Below are 23,408 nucleotides of genomic sequence, written 5' to 3' on the forward strand. Positions count from 1 at the left end.
ACCTGGCACAGGGATGGGTTTGGTTTATGATGAAGCAAACTGATGCTCAGGAAGCACCAGGAACATTCCAGTTTAATGCAATCATCAGCTTGATACAGGGATGTGGAACAGAAAGCAGATAACCAGTTCACTGGCCCTGTGCCCCAGATGTAAACACTCTGCATGCCTGAAGCTACAGCAGGCAGATAAAGATCCAAACCTACTGAGCAACAGGAAAGCTCTTGAGAAGTCTTTAGCCTGGTGGAGGCTAAAAAGGGCTGGGGCTGGGAGTTGGGTGGTATCACCCAGTACAACTGGGACTGAACAACATGGAAACTTAAAGCTCATCAGTACTAAACCCTGGCACAAGCATCCTGACACCCTAGGAACTGTTTAGGTTGTAAGGAGCTGCCTCTTGATGCCACAGATGCAGTCAGCTGCATGGCAGAAACACTTCCAACATACACAGGCTTCTGGTCTAGTGGTCTACTGATACCCTTAGGTGTTTACACATCATGAGGCTTCAGGAAAATTCTCTGAGATGCAAGGAAGCAAGTGTGGTTCTGTGAGCTCAGGAAGACAACCCTGCATCGTGTTAACCTCTTTGCAACCACCAGAGGCAGAGGCAACACAAGGGGAAAAGAAATCTTTGGTGAGAGACGTTGGGTGGAAGAAATGGGGTGACCAGAAAAGTTTCTTAAGGAAAAAATAATAATGATAAAGAAAAACCTAGGACCACACTTTCACAGTAACACACCTACAGCTCTCTACCTGTTCTCTGTTCAAGGACAGCTGGATTAAAATGCTAGGCTGTGTTTACATTAAAAAAAAAAAGGCTTAAGTTACTCATAATAGGTTCTAAAATGCCCATCTGCACCTCAGCACAGGACACACAAGAACACCCAGTGTGGCTGAGGTGAGGAATTTCAGCTCTTAAGGACTATATTCCAAAGTGCACGCTCATAAATCCACCTTAGTGTGAGAACACCATTAACTAAAGGTGTTTTAGATAATAAAGAGAACCTGCTCTTGCTTGCCATTAATGGAAATGGCTTTCTACTCACCAGCTATACAGGTTTTATTTCTAAAAGAAAGGTGAAGGAGCTGGTGGCCTGTCATAAGAAGGCTTGGAAGATTTATTATCCATACAGACCAAGCAAATGTGGAATTACCCTTATGCTAGGAGTGACCTTAACCAAAGAAATAGAGGCCACTTGAGCTGAAAGATCACTTCTATTCACTTGGTTTATTTTATGCTGCCCCAAGCTTATTTGCAATTAACCAATGAGCACAAACTTAACTACAACGTGCTGTTTAGCCAGGAGATATTTAAAGCCTTTATGTTTTGGGGGTTTTTTAAAAGAGCCACAGCCTCCTTTCCTTCAAAACCTACAGAAATTTATCCTGAAGCTCACCCTAACAATTTTTCCTCACCGATATTGAGCTCATCTAACTATGGCAAACAACTCCTTTACTTACATTTACCAAGAATCTTAATTGTTAACAAATTCTACAGACAAAAATGGTGCCCACCACTTGGGTCTTCATTTTACTACATGGTTTTAGTATTTTCAGAAGCACTGGCAGGGTGAGACATCAACCCACCACAATGTTAGAAAGCCCAATGGCAAAATGTTGTCAAGGAGTGAAAAGCCTGTTTATGGTAAGGAGAACTTCCATCTGTTGATGCCACCTGACAAAGTCTACCAAGCACAATTCCCACGTGCCACATTCCTTGCTGTGTGTTTGAGACACTGACAGTATCCTACTTTATTTCAAGTTGCTTTGAAACATCCACCTTGGAATAACCATCCTTGCAGATCTTCAGAGATACTAAGAGCTGTTTTCCCCCAGTTTATTACAAAAAAGAAGTTGTAAAAATAAAGAGCAGTGAACCCAGAGCTTTCTTCATACTCCACAGTCAGGCTGTTTCTCCATGAGCTGCCTTGTTAGTATCTGATAAGAGGAGAGAGATGCCACTCCTATGTGAAAGGCTATTTGCCAGAGGTTCCGTAAGCCGTACAAGTAGACGTTGCATAAACACACAGAGAACAACAGTACAAACGTCTTCAGCTTCCTCCCCGAGCTGTAGAAGAGGTACAAGTAACACTACAATAGGACCAGAGAGACAGTGTTAGCATTAAACTATGCACAGACAAGAGATATAGCTGGGAAGTGTTGGCATATCTGTGCTGCTTGCAGGTGCCGGGGGTTGCAGCGATCCCAAAGGAGCTCCAAGTTTCCCTTTTACTGCTCTATCAAGAGGTCCTCCAAGAAAAGCTGGAGTGGTGGCCTCAACCCAGACACTGCTGGGTAGCTACAGTACTCAAAAACTGGTGTCCCCCTGCTCTCCTGACTCAGCATGGGTTAACAAGGAGTCTGAAAGCCGGGCCAGCTTTCCAAAACCACCCATGAGTTTTGCAAGACAAAGGCTCAGAAACAGGCAAACAGCAAACCCAAATCTCCTCCTGATGTGTTTGTTCTTCACTCTCCTGATTTGAACTGGCAGAAAGACCATCATTTCTATTAACTGGGGTTTTCAGCTCTTTTTCTTTCTCAATTCCAGATCAGGTGGAACCCATTTCCTAAGCATGTGTGAAGAGCAGCAAACCTTAGGGGAGCAACAACCCTTCCTAAACACAGAAGTGCTGGCAGAAGAGTTAAAAAAGTAACTGAGGCAGTAACAGATCGTGCTTTCTCACTTCAGGTCACAGTTTCCAACTGTGCTGATGACACAAGGAGGGATCAGCCTGTAGAAAGCACTTCACATGTGAGCTCAATTTCTGCACAAGCATTTTGGGAAGATGACTCCTATAGATCAGTTAAGAGAGAACTCATCTTTATTTAGCTGCTCCAGCTTCAGTTACTAGCTGAGCTCTGCTGAGAGCAGAGGTATAAGAAGGCTGAAAGACACTAAATCATTGTCTGTTATATTACAATAAATAGCCTCTCTGCAAGTTTTAAATACCATGGATAAATGGAAATTTTTAGGTGCCCAAACCATCAGCCAAATGCTGCAGTGCTAAGCAATGAATATACCACAGGCATTAAGTTATAACTTCTCCCATCCTGTAACCCAACTACAACAGCTCTGGGCCATGGCAGTCTAAAAATGGAAGATTTTACAAATCTTGTCCTCAAAGGTCTTGGACCATTGGTTTAGGCATTCAAGGAAACCTTTGAGAAGAACAAGTCATTTTGAGCATATAATATTTTCCTCAGACTCTTCTGCATAAGGAGGTCAGAGAAAATAATGTATTATGGGGAAAAAACACCAAAACAATCTATGAAAGTCAACAACCACATTTGTCTCAAGGATTAAAATTAATTTTTAATGGGAATTAGAACATTTTTGGTCACGTGGCTGTCCTGTATTTGCTTAGCCTTTCAAGTGCTCAGTGGAATCACCTAGGGAGGCCAGGAAAACCAAACCAGACTCCTGCTTACCTGGAAATTATTTCATCTTCTATATTATAACATTAAAATAATCAGAAAGTGGTTTATTTATATTTAACATACCTGAAAAACACAGGCTAGAAAAGGTAGGAAAAAAGCTATCACATTCCCAATTCCTTCATGGTCCTCCTGTTTGGATGAAAAGAAGTGACAAACAGCTACATGAGGTACAGCTTTGAGCCAGCACTGCTGGATATTTTGGAACACTGTATTACATGAAGTATCTCTCATCCTGGTTTATGCTGACTGACTGTAACAGTGTTAAACAGTGAGATGAGTATCACTGAACAAGATACCAAGAAGGCTTTAGGTGCCAACTCCTGCTAAATAAAGCTGTGCACCCTACAATCAGGACATTTCCCCCCCACCAAAAAAACAAGTTGTTTGCAGTTTTATATTTCTTAAAAAAAATTATATAAAATTATCTAGAACAAAATATAAGAATGGGGGGGGGGGGGGGTAGGGGGGGGAAGGGAAGCCAGCCAGCCTGCAAGGCTAAACTCCTTCTCTGGATTTCAATCTCCCTACAAAATAAAGGATAAACTGGAATATTTTAGGGCTATAAAGATGATTAAAGGCCTGGAGCATCTCCCCTATGAGGAAAGGCTGAATGAACTGGGGCTGTTCAGCCTGGAGAAAAGAAGACTGAGAGGAGATCTGATCAATGGTTATCAATATCTGAAGGGTGGGACACAGGGGGCCATGGGCAGCCTCTTCTCTGTGTCTGTGGGGACAGGACAAGGGGAGTTGGAGCACAGGGAGTTCTGCACCAATATGGGGAAGAACTTCTTCCTGGTGAGGGTGACAGAGCCCTGGGACAGGCTGCCCAGGGGGTGTGGAGTCTCCTTCTCTGGAGATATTCCAGACCCATCTGGACACCGACCTGTGTGACCTGTCCTAGGGACCCTGCTTTGGCAGGGGGGTTGGACCCCATGATCTCTGGAGGTCCCTTCCAACCCCTGTGATTCTGTGAATCTGTGATATGCTACAATATACAACTAACATGTGAGGAGTAGCAGGACTGAGAAGAGCCCTGAGGAGAAGGACTTGGGGGTGCTGATTGATGACAAGCTCAGCATGAGCCAGCAGTGTGAGCTGGCAGCTCAGAAGGCCAACTGTGTCCTGGGCTGCATCCAGAGCAGTGTGGCCAGGTCTGGGGAGGGGATTCTGCACCTCTGCTCTGCTCTGGTGAGACCCAACCTGCAATGCTGAGTCCAGCTCTGGGGTCCCCAGGACAGGAAAGACATGGAGCTGTTGGAGTGAGTCCAGAGGAGGCCACGAAGGTGATCAGGGGGCTGGTGCACCTCTCCTATGAAGACAGGCTGAGAGAGTTGGGCTTGTTCAGCCTGGAGAAGAGAAGGCTCCAGGGAGACCTAATTGCAGCCTGCTAATACTTAAAGGGGTCCTACAGGAAAGTGGGAGAGGGGCTATTCACCAGGAAGTGTGGTGATAGGACAAGGGTCAATAGCTTTAAGCTGAAAGAGGGCAGGGTTGGATTAGATATTAGGAAGGAATTCTTTACTCTGAGGGTGCTGAGGCCCTGGCACAGGCTGCACAGAGAAGCTGTGGCTGCCCCTGGATCCCTGGCAGGGTTCAAGGGCAGGCTGGATGGAGCTTTGGGCACCCTGGGCTGGTGGGAGTGGTGTCCCTGCCCGTGGCAGGGGGTTAGAACTAGATGGGCTTTGTGGTCCCTTCCAACCCAAACCAGCCTGTGGTTCTATAATTCATGGAACAAACAAAACACTTCTTGTAGAAAGATGTATGTTCCCCTAAGGAACAGAACAGCCACCCTTAATCTGGTTACCCAAATAACTCCCTCCCTCTAACCCATTTACAGGTTTGAATTCAATCAGGGTTACCTGAAATGAATACTCTGCCAGGTGAACTCCTCGAATGAGGTTCAGAGCCCCACACATGATGTTCAGAACAAGGGAGAGAATCCCCAGGGGAGTCACACGCTGCATTCTGTAAGTGGGGACTTGGAAAAGGAAAGAAATTGAAAAAAATTAGTGAAAAATCAGCACTATTCATTTGAATCTTTTAACTTAAAAGACACAGGTTTTCAACATTTTCAATGCTTGCTCCAGAGATGACTAATTATGGACAGAAACACCTTTCTTCTCTTGCATGACACTGCTTGGTTCTTCAGACACCTACAAGTCAGGAAGAGCTCTGGGGGATTTTTTTAAAACAGATTATGCCACAGAATGTGTATTTTTCTGACATTTGGCATTGATGTCTGGTTTTTATGGTGCACAGAGGTATTTTTTCAACTGTTTATTTCAGCAGATTAGCATGCTTAACACTCTTCACAGGTCAGTAGAAAAGCCAGGGGGTTTAAGCACCTAAAGGTCTGGGAATGAGCTTAAAGCTCTGACACCCACAGAAGCAAGAGAGCAATTCAGTTCTTCCTCAAGTAGTAATTACTTATTTCTTCTCACTGACAGTTTGAGGGTCCAGCAGCAATTTAGCTTCACCTGCATGGTTTCCATACAGCCCCTAATCAAGGAGTTCCCAGAAGATGACTGCAGGAGCTGAGGACTTCGATCCTCGGCTGCTGGAACAGTTGTAGAGTTGTCAAGATGACACCACTCAGTCACAGAGGAGAAATGCCTGTCACAGAACTGCTGCTCCTTCCTCTGGGCATTTTGGACTGATAAAACATGGTCAAATCTAGGGCCTAGGAATTAAACAGGATGCTACAGGTTTTGGCCTCTGAAGCCCATTTTACAGTGCACAACAGTGCCCTTTCTCCCAACCCACCCACCCTTCACAGGTACCCAATTACCTCTTCCCTTTCTCACCTCCTCCACTATCACTATTTAACACCTACACACCTAAATACCACTTCTTCAGGATGCTCTGTTACACACCCAATTAAGACCAGATCAATTATTATCATTTGCATTTAACTTTGAAACCAATTGCTTCAAACTCAGGGGTTTGGCCATCCAGAAGCTCCCCTATTTCTCCCCTAGCTATACTCCAGCTCAACAACAGACACCACACCTAGACACTCACCTACATTTCCAACCATACCCTCCCTGCCCTCCTATCACCACAAGAGGAACACTGTCAGCACAACAATAAGAAGGATAACTTACATGTCAAATACCAAACCCAGATCTTTTCCTACACAAGCAAACAGATTAGATAGAGCAGAGAATGAATGAGCCCTCAGGAAGTCTCCCTGGTTCTCAGGAACTCCTGTCCAGATGTAGCCAGCTCCTGAGTACTGTAGATGAACTAAGAAACCCAGCAGAGGACAGATCTGCCTTCATTCCAGTGGCAGGTGAAACACTGCAATAGCTTAAATGTTGCAGGGCTGCAGGTTTAAGACAGGGAAACACTTGTATCTGCTCCTTCAAGAGAGATTTTGAGAGATGGCTGTAAAAACGTGTGGTGACAAATGACTACAGGGATATAAAGTATCATTTATAGGTGTCTGTGCAATTATTTTGTCTGGCATGAATTCCAACTCCATCACAGGTTGGAAAAGACCTTTAAGATCATCAAGTCCAACCATTCCTGTCCTATGCTAAACCAGATCCCTGAGCACATCATCTACCCTTTTTCTAAACACATCCAGGGATGGTGACTCAGCCCCTCCCTGGGCAGCCTGTTCCAGCCCTGACAACTCTTTCAGGGAAGAATTTTTTTCCTAACATCTGCTCTGACCCTGCCCTGGTGCAGCTTGAGCCCATTCCCCTTGTCCCATCTCCTGTCACCTGGCTGAAGAGACCAACACCCAGCTCTCTGCACCCTCCTGGCAGGTAGTTGTAGGTGGTGATAAGGTCTCCCCTCAGCCTCCTCTTCTCCAGGCTGAACAGCCCCAGCTCCCTCAGCTGCTCCTCAGATGATTTGCCTTCCAGCCCCTTCCCCAGCCTGGTTGCCCTTCTCTGGACTCACTCCAGGACCTCAATGTCCTTCTTATGGTGAGGAGCCCAGAACTGGACCCAACACTTGAGGTGCAGTCTCACCAATGCCCAGTCCAGGGGCACAATCACCTCCCCAGACCTACTGGCCACATTATTTCTGACACAAGCCAGGATGCCATTGGCCTTCATGGGCACCTGTGCACACTGCTGGCTCATGTTCAGTCTGCAGTCAACCAACACCCCCAGGCCCTTCTCTGCCTGAAATCCCAGTACACTGCTTCTGCAGGCTGAAGAGCACAGCGTGGAATATTAGGTAAAAGTTAATTATTATTATTCTACTGGACTGGAAAAAAAAAAAAAAGCACTGTCAAAAATGCAGGGGAGAGGACAAAATCTCATTGCTCAGGATTCAGAGCCTGTGAAAACCAATCTTTAATTCTTTGCTGCAGAGTTTTGTCTCTGCTGTATCATTCTGGGATGTAATTCACAATCAAATTGCACAGGAGCAAGGTGGGTACTGCTAGGGAAAAATCATTACACTTCCTTGGGTGAATTCTATCATATTTTTATAAAGAAAATTTCATACAAGCATTTCTTATTACATTAAATAAGGGAAGAGGAGAGCTCTTAGTGCAAGACAGCAGGATTTTGCACAAACACAAACGCTAACTGGGATTCAACCTGATTCAATCCTTCAAGTAGAAAAGGCTGAGTGAGCTGGGGCTGTTCAGCCTGGAGAAAAGAAGCCTGAGAGGGGATCTGATCAATGGTTATCAATATCTGAAGGGTGGGACACAGGGGGACATGGGCAGCCTCTGCTCAGTGTCTGTGGGGACAGGACAAGGGGCGATGGGCTCAAGTTGGAGCACAGGGAGTTCCACACCAATGTGGGGAAGAACTTCTTCATGGTGAGAGTGAGGGAGCCCTGGGACAGGCTGCCCAGGGGGTGTGGAGTCTCCTTCTCTGGAGATATTCCAGACCCATCTGGACTCTGATCTGTGTGACCTGTCCTAGGGACCCTGCTTTGGCAGGGGATTGGACCTGATGATCTCTGGAGGTCCCTTCCAACCCCTATGATTCTGAGATCCTGTGAAACATTGAGCACTTCAGAGGATGAGAACCAGACTGATGATGTTCTGGGGACTGCAGATTATCCAGCAGCCAGGAAAAATGCATCTGCAGGCTTGAACACGTACAGAATGATTCTGAGAAAACATCCTCCCACAAGGAAAAAATTGAAGCTTCTGCCTATAAAAGATTTTCTGAGCAGAGGCCTCTGGCTATTTAACTGGAGCCTGACATGGATGTCTCCGTTCTGCCTCTTCAAGGCACAGCACAACAAGGGCTTGACAATGAGTCACATACTCACAGCTCCAGATAAAGGCAGCACCAGGAGTGAAAAAGGAAATCAGACTAAAAACATTTTAGAATAAAATACAAGCCCACAAAAAGACAGACCTGAGACACTGTCAAAAAACACCTTAAAAAGGATCCTGTGAAGGACTCCTCATGCCTACAAAAGACTAAGAACATTCATCCAGGGGAGCACAGCACTGCATAATTTAACAGCATGCTTACTAGATGAATGGCACAAGTTGTTCTTTGACTTCATAGAGACAGTTCTGATGTAAAAACTCTCTCTCTTCACAGAAACCTACCTAACACCTCACAGTTTTTCTCCTGTATACACACCCTGCTGTCCTCCAGAGCTTTATCAGCTTTGCCTGTATGGAGAGACACAAAGCAAAGCTCATGCAGTGAAAACTGAGGTTGTGTAGGTGCTGACCAAGGATATAATGCTAGTGTCTTTCTAGAAAGAATTGGGCTGGGTTTATTTAACAAAGGAAGGAACAATGTTCCTGGAACAGGCTGCCCAGGGAGGGGGCTGAGTCACCAACCCTGGATGTGTTTAAAAGATGGGTAGATGAGGTGCTCAGGGATATGGTTTAGCATAGGATGGGAAAGGTTGAACTTGATGATCTTAAAGGTCTTTTCCAACCTTGTGATTTTGTGAACAAAGAGAATAATAAAAAAGAAACAAACAAAAAAACCTCCCCAAAACCAAACACACACCCCAAAAAAAAACTCACAAAACAACCCCACTCTTATTCCCATATATAGTAACAAGGACAAAACTGCCCTGACTTTTTAGACACCTTTCACACCAAAAAGAAGAGCCAGGGGATGTGATCACACAGCTCAAAAGATGACAGTGCCCAGCTACAGCCTCAGGAGGAGATGGATGCTTTGACTGGTCCACTGATAGAGCTGTCTTCACTACAGAAAAGAGACACCATTCAATTCTGCTCTCCTGCAACCATAATGCTTCAAGGTATGCTCAAGAAGTCTCCTGTACAGCAGGGCCATCATATAAACAATGATTGACCAGGGAGGGGGTTGAGTCACCAGCCCTGGATGTGTTTAAAAGATGGGTAGATGAGGTGCTCAGGGATATGGTTTAGCAGAGGATGGGAATGGTTGGACTTGATGATCTTAAAGGTCTTTCCCAACCTTGTGGTTCTGTGATTAACATGGGAGCAAACACTCTCCACACTGCTAAACTTAGAGCAGCAAAGTGGAATTCAGCTGGCAGGTAGTGATGAGAGGAGAGAGACATAAGCCAGGAAAGCTGACTCCAGCTGAGGGAAACAGATGATCATCAATATGAGCCTTAAAATAAAGGCAGAACAATCTGGGAGAGTGTTTGGGTCAGACCAGAGAGAACAGCCAGAAATACAAAGCCAGATGGAAAGTAAAAGAAACCAATTAAGAAAATGGGGGAGCTGAAAATGTCTCTCTGATCTGTGGACACAGAGTAACTTGCAAATCTTTACTGGCACTGAAACTGCTCATACTGGTGCAAAGAATTTCTAAGCCCTGTGACATCATGAAAATATTTAAGGTTCAAGCACAGTTCCAAGGAGCACTCACAAACAGGACTGTCAAGTAAAATGCTTTCAATTCTATTTTTTCCTTCCTCCTGGCCACTTCCCATCTATATTTTAACTTCAAATACCTATGTCAAATTAGATTCCAGCTCATCCATCAGAAAAAATAAGACTGAGCAACTGGAACTTAATTTTATTAGTGTTTCATCAGTCAAGAACAACAAAAACAACAGCAAAAAAAAGGAAATACAAGCTCATGGCACTCCAGCTGCATTTAAACCCCCATGCTAATGGGATTAAAAGCATTTCATTTTGGAGAGGAAGTAGGAAGGACTTCTGACTGCACAACTGAAACACAAATAAAAGGATGCCAGTTTTAAAATAAATAAGCAGAGATTAGTACTTCTAAAAGCAGGTAAAATGTCAGTATTCATTACAAAAAGGTCCCTTGTTGTTTATACAGATATCTATCAGACTTTTAGTCAAATGCATTAAATTCTACAGAATAAGGTAAAAGGAGAAAACAAAGAGAGGAGAATAACTCAAGATAGACAGTCTGGGTATGAGAATTTTACCCTGAGCTCATAATCTTCTCACCTTTAATTTCCTCAAGGCTGAAGCGACTCGTTCACATTGTAATTATGTCTCTCACAAGCTGTGAGTGAGCAGAGCTTCTTTGCTCACAGAAAATTTAACAAACATCTCCTTTAAAGTGAATTTAACACTGAAAACTTCAAGTCCAGTTACAACCAACTGTTCACATACAGAAGCTGATCTAAGGCTGGAAAAAAAAAGATACTACCAAAAGTCCTGAAAGGCTCTGATGTCTATCTGCTGTAATCCAAAGACAGTATGATGTCTACTATGATACAGAATCATAGAATGGCCTGAGTTGGAAGGGACCCTAAGGATCATAGAGTCCCAACCCCCTGCCACAGGCAGGGACACCAACCTCCAGGCCTGGAGCTACACAAGGTTGCCCAGAGCCCCATCCAACCTGGCCTTGAACACCTCCAGGGATGGGGCATCCACCACCTCTCTGGGCAGCCAGTTCCAGCACCTCACCACTCTCTCTGTAAAGAACTTCCCCCTAATATCTAATTTAAATCTTCCCTCCTTCAGCTTCAATCAATTCCCCCTTCTCCTGACATTATCTACACTTTTAAAAAGCTGATTCCCCTCCTGTTTCTCTGCTCCCTTCAGGGACTGGAAGGCTGCAATGAGGTCCCCCCACAGCCTTCTCTTCTCCAGGCTGAACCAGCCCAGCTCCCTCAGTCTCTATTCATAGGGAAGCTGCTCCAGCCCTCTGATCATCTTTGTGGCTCCTCTGACCCCTCTCCAACAGCTCCACATCTTTCTGGCATTGGAAGCCCCAGCTCTGGACACAGGACTCCAGATGGGGTCTCCTTTTTTACTATGACACAAAGGCAGCCTTTTTTTTCTTGGGCTTCACACACATTACACATGTAACTTCTCTGTACAAAAGGAACCACCACAGTTGCACATTTTTCCTCTGCAAAGTTAGGCTCAGGAAGTCTACAGTCACCTGTGTGTAGTAGTGACTTACCAACCTCCACATGGACACCTGCATGCCCACCGTTAGCCATCCCATTCATCAGCTCTGTGTCCTCTAGTTTCAGCTGAACTGGGGGCTGGAACTTCAGCTCTTCTTCAACCTTCTCCCACTTGGCCTTGGTTTGAGAGCCACCTGCCCTGTTAAAGTGGCATTTCACCTTCTGAATAACGTTATCTGAAACAATAAAAAACAACCCCATGCTTCAATTAGCTCCACAGAACTTCCAGGCTTTAGGTAATTATTAATCAGCTCATTCCACACTGGTTTAGGTACAATAAATCATATTGCAGGTATTTTATATTCCACCAACTCCCTCCTGGATACATCTCCACATCCTGCCTGCCAGTGGACTGAAAAGGAGCTTTGATATTCCAGGGTAGATGTTAACACATATTTTAAACTCCCCATGAACTACCAGGAGAAGGAATTCCCTCCAGTGTTTTAACAATGTCAAGGATTATTTTTTTTTCTTCCAGCACAGAAATAAATTAATTCCCCTTTCATCTGAGTCATGAAGAGCTCTGGCAGAAGCAATTCCACTGTGATTACACCAACATCCAAGCCACGGGTCTACGTGAGGATCACCCTGTTTCTTCTCTCACACTTTAAATTCAATACCATCCCCAAGCAAATCCCTTTGCACAAAGGTGGCTGCTGGAGGAGATCTTGTCTGAGTAGGAATTACTCACACCTCCAGAGCTGAAGCACCTCACTGTGAGTACTGCTACTTCCTATTTTATTGAGCAGATACAGGCAAACTCAAGCTGATCTTGCAGCTCAGAAGGGCCATTGGTATCCTGGGCTAAATCAGCAGAGGGGTGGCAGCAGGGACAGGGAGGGGATTGTCCCTCTCTGCTCTGCCCTCATGAGGCCCCAGCTGGAGTCCTGTGTCCAGAGCTGGGGCCTCAATACAAGAAAGATGTGGGGCTGTTGGAGAGGGTTCAGAGGAGCCACGGAGATGCTCAGAGGGTTGGAGCAGCTCCCCTATGAAGAGAGGCTGAGGGAGCTGGCCTGGGTCAGCCTGGAGAAGAGGAGCCTGGGGGGGAACTCACTGCAGCCTTCCAGTCCCTGAAGGGAGCAGAGACACAGGAGGGGAATCAGCTTGTTAAAAGAGTAGACACTGGAAGGACAAGGGGGATGGATTAAAGCTGAAGGAAGGTTGGTTTAAATTAGATATTAGAGGGAAGTTCTTTACAGAGAGTGGTGAGGGGCTGGAACAGGCTGCCCAGAGAAGTTGTAGGTGCCCCATCCTTGGAGGTGTTCAAGGCCAGGTTGGATGGGGCCCTGGGCAACCCTGTGTAGCTCCAGGCCTGGAGGTTGGTGGCCCTGCCTGTGGCAGGGGGGTTGGAACTCTATGATCCTTGGGGTCCCTTCCAACCCAGACCATCCTATGATTCTATGATTTAGGGGAATAAAATCCAGAAACATTTAATTTGCTAAGATATCCTATAAGTGAAATCCATACCCTTAAGCTATTGTTACACTAGAGACTTGCACAGGTTAACCACAGCTGCTACTTGCTACAATACATATGTAACAGCTTAAGCATGAGTTTTGACACCACACAGGAGCACTTTATGCTGTCCTAGAATACAGAGTGTCACACACATCCCTTAGTGAAAAATCCTGTCTTTTACCTTAAACCTGTTCTAATTATCTGTAACTACCAGGTAAAAGGCTAAGATCTTAGGCATCAAGTGCATTTTACATCCAAACACAGGAAAAAAAGGGAAAAAGAAACAAACAAACACCACACAAAGAAAACCTCACAGAAACATTAGGCAGAGCAAGTAACAAAACACAGTCTAATAGTAAAACTGAAAGAAAAAGGGAAAAAAAAGGGTTTTCTTTCTTTAAAAAAAGCCTTATGCCATTAAAAGAGGCTAGAATTTCCTCAATTCTTACTCAAAGAGTAATTTAGATTTCTATATAAAATTATACCACACCTGGAACGTGCCCTGCAGGGAATCCACCCAAAATAACATATAAGAAAGCTGTATAATATGCTTTCCCTGTGGATTTCTCAAATCTTTTAACAATGAGCTTAACACTGTTACCAAAATCTGCACAGAAGTGTGTTAACTCACTTATTTCCCAGAAAAGAGCTTCTCACTGCAAGGAAATTTGGAATCAAAGCTGTGAGGTTCCATAGAGCAGCTGCTACATGGCTAAAAAAACCCCATTTATATCAGGTTAAAAAAGAAACACTAGGTGTGATGATGAAGTATTATGTGAATCTGAGTCGTGCCAGAAGTAAAACTGCCCATAATAATCTGTCTCCCTTTTTTCCCTGCACCCATCTGTTCAAGTATCCTGTCCTAGGGACCCTGCTTTTGCAGGGAGGGTTGGACTTGATGATCTCCGGAGGTCCCTTCCAACCCCCATAGTTCGTGAATCTGTCTCCACTTGTCGTGTTATTTTTTTTAATTAACTCAGAAATATGTTTTAGATGTGGATTTCTTTTTCTTCTGTGCTTGTTTAATCACCACAGCATTTTACTCATCTATTACAGGGGCTCTCAGGAACTGCAAAACCAACAATCTAATAGTTTAAGGCAATTGCAAGATCACAGAATCACAGGGGTTGGAAGGGACCTCCAGAGATCATCAGGTCCAACCCCCCTGCCAAAGCAGGGTCCCTAGGACAGGTCACACAGGTCGGCATCCAGATGGGGCTGGAATATCTCCAGAGTAGAAGACTCCACATCCCCTGGGCAGCCTGTCCCAGGGCTCCCTCACCCTCACTGGGGAAAAGTTCTTCCACATGTTGGTGTGGAACTCCCTGTGCTCCAACTTGCAGCCATTGCCCCTTGTCCTGTCCCCAGACACTGAAAAGGGGCTGCCCATTTCCCCCTGCATCCCATACTTAAGATATTTATAAACATTAATAAGGTCCCCCCTCAGTCTTCTTTTCTCCAGGCTGAACAGCCCCAGCTCACTCAGCCTTTCCTCACAAGGGAGATGCTCCAGGCCCTTCAGCATCTCTGACCCTCCTCTGGACTCTCTCCAGGAGATCCCTGTCTTTTTTATCCCAGGGAGCCCAGAACTGGACACAATACTCCAGGTGGGGTCTGATCAGGGCAGAGCAGATGGGGAGGATCCCCTCCTGTGACCTGCTGGCCACACTCCTCTTGATGCCCCCCAGGATCCCACTGGCTCTCTTATCCCCCAGGGCACACTACTGGCTCATGGCCAACCTCTCATCTAAAGGGACCCCCAGGTCCTTCTCTGCAGAGCTCCTCTCCAGCAGGTCATCCCCAGCCTGTACTGATACAAGTGGTTATTCCTTCCCAGGTGCAAGACAGCACACTTGCTTTTAGTGAAGATCTCCTCCTCTTCCACCACATGCATGCAAAGGCACACACAGAGATTCATTTTTATGATCAATTGCCAGGAGATATTGTATAACATCATAAAAGTAGTAGACACATAATTCTTACTATTAGAGAACAAAGTTACAAACCAAATTCAAGGAAAGCATATGGTCTGGATGCTAAACTGATGCTTGTTGTATCATAGGAAGCAGCAAATTCCCACTGAAGCTCTTCAAGGAAGCAAAACGCCATGATGGTGGAGTAACTGCTGGAACAGATTGCCATGCAGGCAATATCCCCAGAAGAAAGGAAACTGAAACAGGGGAGAGAAAAAAAAAGGAACATCAATATAAAAAGGTAAGAGAGTCAGGCTGGATGTGAGAATTAAACTGTGCTTTCTGTCAAAACAAAAATGTACAGGCTGCACTGAAGGAGCAGACTGCACAAAGAATATTCACACTGCTGTAACAGTCCAGCAGCCCCTCTAGACCTAAAACTTACTGTTAACTCCTTCAGTATGCCTTAGCATGCTAAAGATCACCATACAGATTTAATCAGTGAAATTCAGGGTGTTATTTTCCCAGGCTAACTCATGTTAGTAAGAGAAGAGATGGCCAGAAACATCACAGGTAACAAGATAATGAAGTAAAACACAGTGGCTTCCTACAAGGAAAAGTGAAACCAAGCAAGTTTGTTCAGAGGAAGCAAGCAGATGTATTCCTTGCTGCCCCTGAATGTGACAACTTCCTATGGACAGCAAGAGGTGTTTGTTAACTTGGAATAACCAATGTGTTCCAACACTGTTACTGGTAAGTCACCTGTACCAAATAAATATGTGTCAGAAAAAGTGCAATAAAGATTCTGCTCCAAAACAGGTTCCTCTAACACCGAAGCCATGTTTATGCCCAAATTTCCACTTATAGATGGCCCAAAATCTTCTAGGAAACTTAACAGGAGATTCATATGGCCAAAACACAGGTGTGTACTTAGAGATGAGATAAATCACACTTGTTCAGGCTTCACTAAACAAGTAGGAGCCAGGGCACCTAGTTCAGGTGTCAGAACTCATAGTGCAGATATCTAAACTTCCACAATCCCCACCCTAGTTACAGATTTGTAACCATCACTGTAAGAAGGCTGAAGATCTGCCCTCACATTTAGCCATTGATTAGCAATAATTCAGTAAAAAAGCAAAGTTTTGAAGCAGAACAATTCCTCTGTTTTCTCTCTTTTCTACTATTCATACATTTCATCTTTCTCATACAGAAATACTTGTGGGTTTGATTTTATCACCTCTTTATTTATTCATTGCACTACTGGGGTCTTGTTTAACATCTTCACTGATGACCTCAGTGAGGGAATAGCATCCACCCTCAGCAAGTACCCGATGATACAGAGCTGGGAGGAGGAGTGGCTGACACACAGGAACACTGTGCTGCCATCCAGAGAGACCTGGACAGGCTGGAAAGCTGGGCAGGGAGAAACCAAATGAGGTTTAATGAAAGCAAGTGTAAAGTCTTGCACCTGGGAAGGAATAACTGCTGGAATCAGTGCAGGCTGGGGGATGATCTTCTGGAGAGGGGCTCTGTGGAGAAAGACCTGGGGGTCCTGGTGGGTGACAGGGTGGCCATGAGCCAGCAGTGTGCCCAGTGGCTTAGAGAGCCAATGGCATCCTGGAGGTCACCAAAAGGAGTGTGGCCAGCAGGTCACAGGAGGGGCTCTACCCCTCTACTCTGCCCTGGTCAGGCCCCACCTGGAGTGTTGTGTCCAGTTCTGGGCTCCCTGGGATAAAAAAAGACAGGGATATCCTGGAGAGAGTGCAGCAGAAGCTATAGAGATGCTGAAGGGCCTGGAGTATCTCCCCTATGAGGAAAGGCTGAGTGAGCTGGGGCTGTTCAGCCTGGAGAAAAGAAGACTAAGAGGGATCTGATTAATCTTTATCAATAGCTGAAGTGTGGGACACAGGGGGTGTGGGGAAGGGGTCACAGGACTCTTACAGGACTTCAGACACTGTGCAGCTGTGTCTAGAAGGTGATGTGCTGGCACTTGCTGGTCACAAACCCTGGGTGGGTTAAACAACAGTGGAAACTTACTGATAAGAAGTGAAAAAGAACTGGGGATGAGTTATGAGGGCGCCAGACAGAGGAGTAACTAGTCAGCCTTGAATGAAAGAACAAAGCAAGCTGTAAGGAACGAAAATAAGGTGTGTACAAAAGGTTATGCTGCTAGGCTTAAACTGCTTTCACTGACAGTGTTCCTAAGTGTTTCTAACCAATCAGCAAATAATGAATGTAGAATGGCATCTGAGCACCAATGAAACTCAGGCACGTACAGGCTTTGTAGAGGGTATAAACTTGTGATTTGATACAATAAGTTGAGGTTTTGCTTGCATCAAGCTGTGTCCCATCTCTCAATCGCAGCAAGGGGGGAATGGGCAGCCCCTTCACACTGGTCTGTGGGGACAGGACAAGGGGCAATGGCCTCAAGTTGGAGCACAGAAGTTCCACACCAACATGGGGAAGAACTATTTCACAGTGAGGGTGAGGGAGCCCTGGGACAGGCTGCCCAGGGGGTGTGGAGTCTCCTTCTCTGGAGATATTCCAGCCCCATCTGGATGCCTCCTCTGTACCCTGTCCTAGGGACCCTGCTTTGGCAGGGGGGTTGGACCTGATGATCTCTGGAGGTCCCTTCCAACCCCTGTGATTCTGTGATATACTTGTGAATTACAGTTTTGATTAGGTCTGTGACAGCCTAGTCACACTGGGTAGATTCCCCAAATTCCTTTTGTCCCAGCTGAGGATCAACACCATCCCTACATAAAACTACCTTTTCCAAGCTGTCAGTAATTCAGAGCGTTATCTGTGTGCACTCTTCTCCATGCAGAGCCAGATGCACAGCTTACTGCTGTAGAGACTACAGTAGATTAAAAGCAGTAGAACACATTAGCATTAAAGGGTACAAGTTCACTGTGAGGGAAAAGGAATTAAAATGCTAATCTCAGCTTTTCCAATTCATTCAGTGTAAGTTCAGGGATATTCCTTCTCCCATCAGTACTCCAAAAAGGGACAGGAAGTTTTAGGTCAGGTTCACTTAAAATTTTTCTTACATTTGCTAATGAGAAATGCAACCATGAGCTACACCTCACTTTTAGAGCTAAATGAAAGTCAATAGTAAATTAAAATCCTCATCAATGACTGAAATCTTGATTTCTTTCTAGGGAGGTGGTTGTGCCCCTGGACTGGGGCATTGGTGAGGCTGCACCTCGAGTGCTGGGTCCAGTTCTGGGCTCCTCACCATAAGAAGGACATTGAGGTCCTGGAGTGAGTCCAGAGAAGGGCAACCAGGCTGGGGAAGGGGCTGGAGAGCAAATCCTATGAGGAGCGGCTGAGGGAGCTGGGGGTGTTCAGCCTGGAGAAGAGGAGGCTGTGGGGAGACCTTATCACTGCCTACAGTGACCTGACAGGAGGGTGCAGAGAGGTGGGTGATGGTCTCTTCAGCCAGGGCACAGGAGATGGGACAAGGGGAAATGGCACAAAGCTGCCCCAGGGCAGGGTCAGATCAGATGTTAGAAAAAAATTCTTCCCTGAAAGAGCTGTCAGGGCTGGAACAGGCTGCCCAGGGAGGGGCTTGAGTCACCTTCCCTGGATGTGTTTAACAGACAGGTAGATCATGTACTGAGGGATATGGTTTAGCACAGGATGGGAATGGTTGGACTCAATGATCTTAAAGGTCTTTTCCAACCTTGTGATTCTGTGATTCTTAAAATAAAGACAAGCAAATCCTTCTCCAATAAAAAAAAGATTTCCAATTTCTCCACACTGGCTACTGGCAGTACACTTCAGGACTCTGCAAGACACACTCATCAGCCAGAGCTTTAAAAGCTTGAACCCTGCTGGTATTCAGAAAACAGAGTGGCAGTACGTAGGAGGGAGTCAAAGCTCTGTGAAAGCCAGAATTGGAACTGTAGGAGCCTGAGAGAAGGCATCAGCAAGGGCTGACAGTCACTGAAGGAAAGGCTTTGGGCTTTAGACTGAACTAAGTAATTCCTAGGTATTTGTAGAAGTCCCAGGTACTCCAGTTGCTGATAGCAGCAAGCACTACCCAGCAAGCAGATAGAATTTCCTACAAAAGATGAAACCTAAATGAAGCAATTCTTAACACATGCTTACTAAACTGAGTAGGAGCTGTGTGGCTGCGGTGCTGGGAAGTAAGCTTTCAAAATACTGCTTGGAGGTTACAATCTAGACACATGTGGTGGGATTTCAGGTTGGAGTTAGGCACTATAAAATATACCTAGAGCTCAAGCAATCCCCAGGCCAACCATTTCAAAAATGAAAAGTAAAGAAAAAGCAAAGAAAGGAAAGGAGGGGCTTACTGTATGCTGAGGTCACGTCCTTTTGCTGTGCCTCGACTTGGGTACTGTGCCAGAACTGAGGACAATGCCTTTAACCTCTTCCTGCATTCCAGAAAGCCCTGGTTGAAATGAAAATCTGTGGAGGCTGAGAGGGGAAGTCCATCCCTCACCCTCACCACACAGGCAAAGAAAATCATGGACATTCTCCACTGGAGTACTCATGAGGACAACCTGGGAAGAAAACATTCCATCAGGATAATGGATGTGACAGTAGGTAGTTACAATCCAGTGTGCTAGCCAGAGGTATGTCAAGGTAAGAGTTTACTCACCACTGCCACCCTACAGCACCTCTTGCACTACTGCTGTTCAAAGACAACCAAGCTGTTCTCATGGCTTTGGCCACGTTATTTACTCTTTTGGACCAAAGGTGAGGCAGGGGATGTGACAGAGGAATTATCTACCTGAAAAGTATCACTGTTTCCCCTCCTGCTTTACCTCATGCATAAGAAAGGCTGAATTCTTCACAGTATTTATGGAAACTGAGTAACTCCCATTGATGTGCTGTATCTTCACTAGTGCTGCAGACAGCTGCATTAGCTTCATCTGATTTTCTAGTACAACACACATACATAAATAATTTTTAGGCTACAGCCTCATCAGGCTCCTTTTACAGCATCAATTAGGACTAAATATAGGCTAAAAATTACCCTCTCTTCACCTCTTCCTCTTTAACAGGTTACAATCTCCCAGGAGAAGTTGTTATGGGGATTTACCTGGTACATTCAGAACACAGAGGAGATCTGTCCTTCAGACATACCATGAGTATCCAGCTCACACAGTCTCTGAAAGATAACAGAATCACAAGGTTGGAAAAGACCTTTAAGATCATCCAGTCCAACTGTTCCTGTCTTAGGCTAAACCACAGCCTCATCTACCTGTCTGTTAAACACATCCAGGGATGGTGACTCAACCCCCTCCCTGGGCAGCCTGTTCCAGGCCCTGACAACCCTTTCAGTGAAACATTTTCTCCTAACATCCAACCTGACCCTACCCTGGCACTGCTTTGTGCCATTTCCCCTTGTCCTATCAAACCACAACGAGCATTTCAGAAAACAAACTAATGGCCATACCCACATCAGTATTTACAAGGTAAAAAAATCCCATGCAGTGAGTAAACATCATCTGGAAGAGTATTTTCTCTAAAGGAAGACAGATCATTTTTTTTTTTGATGAATTTTCAATATACGAATTCCCAGATGTTTCCAAAGACACTGTGAAATTACATGCAAAGGACTTCTGACAGCCCAATCACTGTTTTTAAGCCATCCTAGCTTCCTATAAGAGAGGAGCTCTACATCAACAGACTAAGTGACTATCACAGACAAGCCAAGAAAAAGGAAAAGAAAATAAATAAAGGATTTACTCGGCTTCAGGCAAACTATGTAAGTGAAGCACTTATAAAAGGCACTTGTATCAGTTAAAAAGAAGAAAAATCACATTGTGAACTCAAACTTTTGATGTAGGGCCTAGCAGCTTTAAACAGCCCTCTCAATTCATAGAATCACAGACTGGTCTGGGTTGGAAGGGACCCCAAGGATCACAGAGCTCCAACCCCCCTGCCACAAGCAGGGCCAACAACCTCCAGGCCTGGAGCTACACAGGGTTGCCCAGGGCCCCATCCAACCTGGTCTTGAACACCTCCAGGGATGGGGCATCCACCACCTCTCTGGGCAGCCTGTTGCAGCCCCTCACCACTCTCTCTGTAAAACAACTTCCCCCAATATCTAATTTAAACCTTCCTTCTTTCATTACAGTGCTCAAAGGTGCTTTGAAACGTGTCTCATCATCAAATATTTTTCCTGTCCAAGGAGGTAACAGAGCAAAGCCTCTTCTGGTTCAGGCATTCATAAGGTCTCTTGCCTGTAGAGCTGCTCTAACATCTAACAAGGGTTGTGTTCTGACCATGAGCAGCACTGAGAGACTCTCACTTCTGCTCCACAGGAATCACTTCCATGTAACTCACAGGAACTATCCCTTTGTTAAAGGCAGTTGGAATTTAGCAACACCTTAAAGCAACTAACACTTGTCAGAGGAACTGACAGAAAGCACAACTGCCCACAACTTCTTCTCTTAGAAAACGAAATTGAAACTACAGAAGGTTACACAGCACCTGAGAAGTGGTATTTTGAACTATTAAAACGGAGGCTGAAGAATTAGATGTCAAGTTTCTTCACTACCACTCCCAGTTCCTCTCCAGCAGTCGAGCTGTGGAATCACAGTAAGCTCAGTACCTTCCTTTCAGCACAACCAAGATCATTCCATGTGAACCTGGAACATCACCCCCATCTCCAATGGGCTGTGCTAGCAGCTGTGAAAGAAACAGTGCAGAAAGCAGTGTCTGTTCCAATGCCCAACCACTCTTTCTGAGAAGAGATTTCTCCTGATTTCTAACCTGAACCTCCCTTGGCACAACTTGCAGCCATTCCCTCTTGTCCCGTTGCTAGTTATCTGTGAGAAGAGGCTGACCCCCAGCTCTCCACAGCTTGCTTTCAAGGAGTTGGAGAGAGTGATAAGGTCTCCCTGAGCCTCCTCTTCTCCAGGCTAAACAGTCCCAGTTCCCTCAGCTGCTCCTCATCCCACTTGTGTTCCAGACCCCTCACCGGTTTCACTGCCCTTCTCTGGACACGCTCCAGGGCCTCAGTGTCTTTCTTGAAGTGAGGGGCCCCAAACTGAACACAGCATTCGAGGTGCAGCCTCACCAGAGCTGAGCACAGGGGGACGATCACCTCCCTGGTCCTGCTGGCCAAGCTATTCCTGATACAAGCCAGGATGTCACTGGCCTGTATCACACTGCTGGCTCATGTTCAGGTGAGTGTCAACCAACACCCCCAGATCCTTTTCCTCTGTGCAGCTTTCCAGCCACCCTGCCCCAAGCCTGTAGTGTTGCCTGGGGGTGTTATGACCAAAGTGCAGGACCCTGCACTTCACCATGTTGAACATCAACCCATTACCTCTGTCCATCAATCCAACCTACCCAGATCCCTCTGGAAGGCCTTCCTACCCTCCAGCAGATCAACACTTCCCCCCCCAACTCAGTGTCATCTGCAAACTTTCTCAATCCCCTCATCCAAATCATCAATGAAGATATTAAAAAGGATGGGTGCCAGTACCAACCCCTGGGGTACTCCACTTGTGACCAGTCCCTACCTGGATTTAACTCCATTCACCACCACTCTCTGGGCCCAGCCATCCAGCCAGTTTTTAGAGTGTACCTGTCCAAGCCATGGGCCACCAGCTTCTCCAGGAGAATACCATGGGAGCCTGTGTACCTACCCTATATAAATCATTCAACTCACCATGCCACTAACAGTTTAAGGCTAAGACATATACATTCACCACCAGGGATAACATGCAAAAGCATGTGTAACAGTAACACAACTTTCCAAGACTTAGAATCTGGCAGGCTTCAGGGCATGAGCCTTTCACTAAGTATCAGATGCCTGTCAGAGGGATTCTCTGTTCCCTTGGGGAAGATCTGGTATCAGTCACCATCAGGGCAGACTTCCAAATTAAATGTCAGATTTCACTGGGGAAGGAGTCAGTGATCCTTCCTTGGAGAATTCACCTGCTACGATGCCTGACCAGACTATCACTGTTGTATTCATCCAAAAGCCTTAATTATATTTTTCTTTTAAATCTCTGCCTGTCCATTATTTTTTTGCTTGGCTGCCCAGGAAAGTGAGGCCTACCAACCAAGTGGGAATGCAAGTGGGATAGACATTTTAGTGCCTTTAGGTTTTGTGAAAATAGGCAAATTTGAGTAAAAGGAAGGTGCATCTCCACCAGAAAGGCTGATGCAGTGACTCAAACCTTAATAGAGACCAAGAGAGCATAACCTTGAGGCAAAACAACTGGAAATGTGTTCATTGGTTCTGGTTTTTATAGAGCTCTACAGGCAGGTTTG

General features: G+C 45.5%; 1 protein-coding gene across 1 annotated transcript; it reads right to left on the reverse strand.

The window, feature by feature from the left end:
- Positions 1-1,673: 1,673 nt before the first annotated feature.
- Positions 1,674-19,647, reverse strand: SEC22C (SEC22 homolog C, vesicle trafficking protein; the record flags this gene model as incomplete). Its single annotated transcript, XM_084280346.1, has 6 exons — positions 1,674-2,088; positions 3,499-3,564; positions 5,295-5,413; positions 11,769-11,951; positions 15,240-15,403; positions 19,466-19,647. 6 exons carry the CDS (start codon positions 19,645-19,647, stop codon positions 1,888-1,890), a joined length of 915 nt encoding a protein of 304 aa, XP_084136472.1. The 3' UTR covers positions 1,674-1,887.
- Positions 19,648-23,408: the final 3,761 nt, after the last annotated feature.

This window comes from Gallinula chloropus, assembly GCF_964237585.1.
Source record: "Gallinula chloropus genome assembly, chromosome: 2".
In the NCBI taxonomy this organism is placed as follows: Eukaryota; Metazoa; Chordata; class Aves; order Gruiformes; family Rallidae; genus Gallinula; species Gallinula chloropus.